General features: G+C 38.8%; 1 protein-coding gene across 1 annotated transcript in view; it reads left to right on the forward strand.

Annotated features, from left to right (window-relative positions):
- The window catches only part of cry5 (cryptochrome circadian regulator 5), a 40,756-nt gene that overhangs the window by 32,376 nt on the left and 880 nt on the right, over nucleotides 1-7,500 (forward strand). The window contains exons 5-11 of the mRNA XM_080031943.1: nucleotides 894-1,042; nucleotides 1,593-1,733; nucleotides 2,769-2,936; nucleotides 3,729-3,869; nucleotides 4,794-4,945; nucleotides 5,432-5,655; nucleotides 6,960-7,500. The exon at nucleotides 6,960-7,500 is cut by the window's right edge and continues 880 nt beyond it. Coding sequence (XP_079888069.1) covers nucleotides 894-1,042; nucleotides 1,593-1,733; nucleotides 2,769-2,936; nucleotides 3,729-3,869; nucleotides 4,794-4,945; nucleotides 5,432-5,655; nucleotides 6,960-7,021 — 1,037 coding nt within the window. The 3' untranslated portion in view covers nucleotides 7,022-7,500. The remainder of the gene's footprint in view (nucleotides 1-893; nucleotides 1,043-1,592; nucleotides 1,734-2,768; nucleotides 2,937-3,728; nucleotides 3,870-4,793; nucleotides 4,946-5,431; nucleotides 5,656-6,959) is intronic.

Below are 7,500 nucleotides of genomic sequence, written 5' to 3' on the forward strand. Positions count from 1 at the left end.
CTCATTTAAAGATACAGTGGTTGCGTTCCGAATCGCATACTCTTTCTTTTTTCTATTCTACATACTACATCCAACGATAAAAATAATCTAGTTAGGATGCAGTAGGCATACTATTGGGACGTACTTTTCTCTCTTATTTCATCATAACATTGCGCCTTGATCTTGCCTCTTGCTTTTATATCCGTCGCATCCCTGTTTGTTTTCATATGGAGGCTTCGTCAATGTTACGTCACTTCACGTGTGCACTGGATTGTGGGTCAGAATCGCCCAAATAGGATGCACTTTTCAACACTAACAATCTTGGCCGCATGAAGTAGGACATCCGGGTACTTCTAACCATCCTAAATCTGGCCACAAGAATCGGGACATCCTAAATCTTTTTTCTACATACTATATAGTAGAAAGTATGCGATTCGGAACGCAACCAGTGTGTAGAAGTTATTAGCATTTTAAAGGTATTAAGATGGGCACTGAAACTAGCTCATTTATTTGAGACACTGCAGGTGAATAGGGTTATAACTTTTGCATATAGACTTTTTTTCACTAAAAAAATAAATAAAAAAATACTATTTACAGGTTTTACTTTTTATAAAAACCACAAAATGTTTCATAAATTAGACAATGAACAACATATGAAGAAATCAATGGACCCCATCGAAAACAAGATGCTACATCTCAGGGGGCTTATCCTCAAATACAACATTCTAATGAAAAAAAAAAAAAAAAAAAAAAAGTTTGGCGATTCATGTTATGGAAGATGAATAGACAGACATCTCAATCTCCCAGTGCTTGAAAAAACAATGTTCATGTCTGCAGTGTGTCTCACCATAAAAGTTAAATGTTAAAACAAATCTAGTTATTAATTGAAATATACGTATCTCTCTTGTCCATAGACGTTCAGACGCCATGTTTAGATGAAGATAGATACAGGATTCCTTCACTACAGGAGTTGGAGTTGAACTCTGAAGGTTTGGGAGAAGAGAAGTTTCCAGGAGGAGAACAAGAGGCTCTCAGGAGACTGGACCAACACATGGAGAGAAAGGTATGACACTTAATCATATCAATATAATATAATTCATATGCATTTTGGGCTTTTCTGAGCACCCCAAAGTTGCTTTACATGAGCACAGCATTTAAAAAAATAAAATAAAACCTTTATTCTTGTCATATTGTTAAAGGTGCAGTGTGTAATATGACATCATCAACAAAGTTCTAGAATGCAACACTCCCTGGGTAACCCCAACCCTTTCGAATAATAACAGAAGCTACAGTGGCCTTCAAGGACAAGAACAATTCTAAATTTTAAACGATGCACCTGATGACATTCCAACTATGACACTTTCAAGATGGCGGCACTAGGCCTTGGTCCAAAATATGCAGAAATATGGACATATATGAGACCCTTTCTAAGGGGAAAAAAAAGAATTCAAATTATTTTTTTCAGCTATTATGCACTAAATTAAATGTACTTATGGATATTATAATTACTTTCTACAAAATCTGCTAGGAAATAAAACACAACATTCTACACACTGCAGGTTTAAAAGTGCAACATGTAATCACATTCATCCATCCATCTCTCCTTACCTCAGGACTGGGTGTGTGGGTTTGAGAAGCCCCAGACGTCTCCTAATTCTCTGCTCCCCAGCACCACCGTCCTCAGCCCCTACGTCACCACCGGCTGCCTCTCCGCCCGCACATTCTGGTGGAGGCTCACTGACGTTTACCAGGGGGTGAGTGGGGTTTAATACTGAAGATAATGGCATTGTTTCAAATCAGGATTTTGATATTTTCTTAACTTGGATGCTCTGTTAAAGGTACAGTGTGTAGAATTTATTGTAGAATAGATGTCAGAATAGATTTGGTAGAAATGGAATTTAACATTCATAAGATTATAATACAATCGTCAACATCAAAATGTATTTAAACATTTTTTTTTAAATAAAAATAAAAATTACATGACCTTAGAATGAGCCTTTAAAATCCACATAGGACTGGGTTGCACCGCCATGTTTCTACAGTAGCACAGAACGGACAAACTTAACGGCCTTACGTGTTTTTATATATAGTGGGCGTCCTGGGGAAATGCACCTGTTGGAAGACCAAGAAGAAGAAGAAGTACTATAGAATAAATAACTAAAATACATCTTCACCTCATCACTTGATATTGTGGAAGACTTGAGGCAGTGGTGGATGATGCCATCTTTAGTAACTATAGCTTCTTGTCCTTGAAGGCCACCGTAGCTTCTGTAAATTCAACGAAAGGGAAAGAGTGTAATTCAAAATCTCACCACTAGATGCCACTAAATACTAAAATATTACACAGTGTAGCTTTAACTTTGAAGCTGAATTAACCCATGACTAAGTCCGTTTTATATTGGTGGTATTGTTCCGAGTAATTACAACAACACTAGTCGGTGCATCGCCATCTACATGAGGTAAAGCCTTCAGTGATGGCTCATGTATTTTATACCTTCTGCTGTACGTCCAGGTTTTTTTTCTTAGCAGTAGAATCAACAACTGAAACATTTCTTGGGCTCTTCTTAGGGATTTTTCTGAGCTCCTGCACCAGTGTCAGGGGGAGGGGGGAGGAGGGGAGACACCAGTTTGTAAACGCTGCCATACTGAGAAATACAGAGAGAGTTTTGTGGAGCTGATAATAGGCTTAATCACATCTTGAATGTATGAATGTAACAGACACTAATTCATATAAAAAAAGTAACGCACTATTGCTTTAACTGTTGTTATATATGTGTGTGTATGATCAGAAGAAGCATTCCAGTCCCCCTGTGTCTCTACACGGCCAGCTGCTGTGGAGAGAATTCTTCTACTCGGCGAGCGTTGGAATCCCAAACTTCAACCGCATGGAGGGGAACCCCGTCTGCACTCAGGTGGACTGGGACAACAACCAGGAGTATCTGGACGCATGGACAGAGGTACAGGGGGGCTTTAACGTGGGTTTAAAGGGGTAATACATGAACATAAATGTATACTGACAGTCTATAAATACAAATAGAAAGTCTCCCCACACTTTTTAGAGGTACAGGGGACTTTAACATGGGTTTAAAATAATGGAACAATTGGAAATAATAATTCAGGAGCATTCACTGACCTTTGAGCTCCAAATCTATCTTATCAGTTCTATTCAGTTCATCTTTGAGTCCAAGCAATGCAGAAAATTGCAATGCATTGTGAGTGAAAGCCACTAACAACATTTTGGTGAATAAACCTTTTATTAGATCCTCAGCATCACTGTTAATTTGACCTCATGCAATTTGCCGTATCAAAATAGTTTAGTTATAATTTCACATACAAACATTATAACAACACATAATGATAAAATATATTAAGCACATATGTGACTGGGACACTAACCAGGAGTATCTGGACGCATGGACAGAGGTACAGGGGGCTTTAATTTTTTAATTTAACTTGTATCTATGCTCGAGAGATCAATTGAGTGGTGACGCTCATTTACAATGATGGGTTTAAAGTCTGCCTCCATACCATGCCACATTAATGTTGATGCAAAATCAGATCCCTGACCAAGTTTTAGATGCATAAATTAGTGTTAGTAATCTGAAATATATGAAAGTTTCACTTTGAGGAAGAAAATGAACTTAATTAATTTATTCGATTAATCATGTATCATAATTATTCCCCTGTCTGTCTGTCTGTCTGTCTGTCTCTCTGTCTGTCTGTCTGTCTGTCTGTCCCTCCCCCCTCAGGCCCGTACAGGCTTCCCCTTCATCGATGCCATAATGACCCAGCTGAGGCAGGAGGGCTGGATCCACCACCTGGCTCGTCACGCTGTCGCCTGCTTCCTCACACGGGGGGATCTCTGGATCAACTGGGAGGAGGGGCAGAAGGTAGGGGGGGGGGGGGGGGGGCGCGTGAATGAATGAATAAATGATTGAATTAATTTTTATTATTGTGTCATGTCCAAACAAGGACCCATCCCCTTTGTGATTATAAGACACCAACAACTGTATCAAATTCAAATGATAACATTCACTTCCTGTAAATGGTGATCACATTTCACAGCAGGACAACAAGGAAACAGACGCAAACAAAAGAAAAGAAAAGAAAAGCAAACATAAAGATCTCATTTATAAGTGTGTTTTGTTCTCTTGGCCCAGGCCTTCTCCAGATAGCCAGCAAGGGCAAATACCTTAAAGTCAAAGAGCCACTTCAGCCTGTCTGCATCATTCATCCACATGAAATCAACATCACCACACTGATCGAACAATCTCTGACGCAACCCATGGTACAGAGGGCAATAAAACAGAAAATGAAACTCGTTCTCCACATCAATGGCGTGTGTGTGTGTGTGTGTGTGTGTGTGTGTGTGTGTGTGTGTGGGGGGGGGGGGGGGGGGGGGGGGGTGGGTGTCTGTGTGAGTGTGTGTGTTTCTTTTGTATTTTTATTATAGTCAGTAGAAAATAACCATTGTTACTCTTTTGCCGTTTTCCAACTGGATTCCGCCACATGTAGCTTCCTCGCATGTTAACCCAAACCTACAATTTCTGGATTAAAAAATACCAACTCACTATGTTGAATTTTTGATGTTAAAAAATAATCTTACAATTTGTTTTCTTTAATGTTGAACTAATTGTTTAAAATCTCAACAGTGATATCTCTGTTGCCCTAAGGTGTGTGAGAGAAAGAATAAGAAAGAAACATACATTGAAGAAACTCTGTCTGTCTGTCTGTCTGTCTGTCTGTCTGTCTGTCTATCTGTCTCTCTGTCTGTGTGTCTGTGTCTTACTGTGCTTCTCCTGTGCTGTTCTCAGGTGTTTGAGCACCTCCTCTTAGACGGAGACTGGGCTCTTAACGCAGGGAACTGGCAGTGGCTGTCAGCCTCCACCTTCTTCCACCAGTTCTTCAGAGTTTACTCTCCCGTCGCATTCGGCAAGAAGACCGACAAGAACGGAGAATACATCAAGTAAGATCAGAAGCAATACATGGGTTTATAATAAGGTTAAAGGTGCTCAGAGGAACTTTCGGTTTGTGTTCATTCTAGCGCCCCCTTTGGACAAAAGCGGTAGTGTTTTTACCACGCCAGCTGTTGTTCCTGGGTGAGCGTATACCCCATGACAAAGGCATTAAGAAAAACTATATAAAAATAGAATTCTTTGCACTGATTGTCTCGTTTGCTGTTACATGTAATTTATGATCATCAGAGGGAAAAATTAGACTGTTCCAGAAATATTAAAAGCAAAGCAAAAGCAAGGCAAGTTTATTTCTATAGCACAATTTCAGACACAAGGCCTTTCAAAGTGCTTTACAGGGGCAAGATTAAAATACATCAAGAATAGAATACACATTAGAAAAAGCGAATTTAAAAGTTCCTTGTAGTCACTAAAAGTAATCCCACACGATGCATGTGTTAAATAAATAAATAAATAAAATTTTTCCTTTCCCTTCTCAGAAAGTACCTTCCCATCCTAAAGAAGTTCCCGTCAGCGTATATCTACGAGCCGTGGAAGGCCCCGGGGAGCGTGCAGCGGGCAGCAGGATGCATTGTGGGTAAAGACTATCCAAAGCCTATTGTCACGCACGAGGTCATCAGCAAACAGAACATACAGAGGATGAAAGCGGCTTACGCAAAGAGTAAAACTGACAAGGAGGCAGAGTCACCAAGCAAGAAGCAAGGTAGGGGTTTTTATTTTGTTTTATTTATACTCTTTGATTTTGTAGGGTAACAAAGGGTTTATTTTAAAGGTATTTTTGGGCATTTTTATGCTTTATTGATAGTGTAGAGACAGAGGTGAAATGGGGCAGAGAGGGGAGTGACATGCAGAGAACGACCGCGGGCTGGAATCGAACCCGGGTCCGCTGCTGGCCGAGGCCCATGGGGGGGGGGGGACGCCCTAACAACTAAGCTAAGGGCGCCCCCAACAAAGGGTTTCTTAAGTGTGATAATATGAAACTTGAAACACTTAACGGTTTAGCCTGAACTAAATTATAATCATTAAAAAATTTAAAGCAGAATCGCCAAGCAAGAAAAGGCAAGTTTATTTCTATAGCACAATTCAGACACAAGGCCATTTCAAAGTGCTTTACAGGGGCAAGATTAAAATACATCAAATATAGAATAGACATTAGAAAAGCGAATAGAAAATACATTTAAATAAAATAAAAATGACAGGTTAAAAGGGAAACAGAAAAGTCTTCAAATTTGATTTAAAGGAGCCGAGAGTTGCAGCAGACCTCACGTTTTTTGGGAGTTTGTTCCAGGTAGGGTAATAAAGGGTTTCTTAAGTGTGATAATATGACTCATTTAAATTAATATTCCACCTGTACGATTAGATCCTTTAACGGTTTAGTCTGTACTAAATTATAATCAGTAAAAAATTTAAAGCAGAATCGCCAAGCAAAAAGCAAGGTAGGGTGTTTTTATTTAATTTTATTTATTCTCTTCATTTTCAGAAAATTATAGTAATTTACAAAAAACAGTCATTGACTCTGTTGATTTCTGTTCATCCACTACCTGTCCGTACTGTGTGTGTGTGTGTGTGTGTGTGTGTGTGTGTGTGTGTGTGTGTGTGTGTGTGTGTGTGTGTGTGTGTGTGTGTGTGTGTGTGTGTGTGTGTGTGTGTGTGTGTGTGTGTGTGTGTGTGTGCTCTGAAAAAAATATTATTATTTGTGTATTTTTAATTTGTTTTATGTTACAATAAACATTTGTGCAAAATTGTCCCGAACCCAAAGAAGTGGATGTCAGTTATTGTAAACTTGGTCTATACATGACTTTATTAATTAATTCCACCTTAAAGTTTTTTGGGAGTTTGTTCCATGTAGGGTAATAAAGGGTTACTTAAATGTGATAATATGACAATTTAAATTAACATTCCACCTGTACGATTAGATCCTTTAACAGTGTCATTAAAAAAAAAATTAAAAACACTTCAATTGAATTTAATTAATGAACAATTCCTCTGTTTATGTTTCCGTTCTAGGTACAAAACGTAAGTCAGACTCTGTCTTGGACATGATGAAGAAGAAAACCAAGGCAACATGAATGAACATCAACAATTACTGTGTCATGTGTGACTGTTTTAAAACGGTAAAGAAATCAATTAATACTGTGTATATATATATTTGGGTTTTTTGTGTCAGGACTGGAAGCTTAAAGGAATACTTCACCCATACGGAACCGGCGTTCTATCATTATAAAATCGCTATTATAATATATTGAATGAGGTTTTTCTTCCCTCTGTCTCCCCTCAGTCTTCCCTTGGCCCAGCTGTCCTGTTAATCCTAACCCTTACATTTTTATTGAAGTGATGTCACATTAGTAAAATGTAGGGTTAGACAGTGAGACCATAAAACACTCTTTCTGCCTTGTCTCAGGCTAGGATGAACCGATTTCTAAAATGTTTGCACATTTATACTACATAGGATCTCAAGAGTTCAATACACCTTCATATTTCCACCGGTGAAGTAGGGCTTTAAGTGACTTGATAATGTGTGCTCGATATACTTTGGTACTTTTTTATA

This window comes from Ammodytes marinus (assembly GCF_949987685.1).
Source record: "Ammodytes marinus genome assembly, chromosome: 1".
Classification (NCBI taxonomy): domain Eukaryota; kingdom Metazoa; phylum Chordata; class Actinopteri; order Uranoscopiformes; family Ammodytidae; genus Ammodytes; species Ammodytes marinus.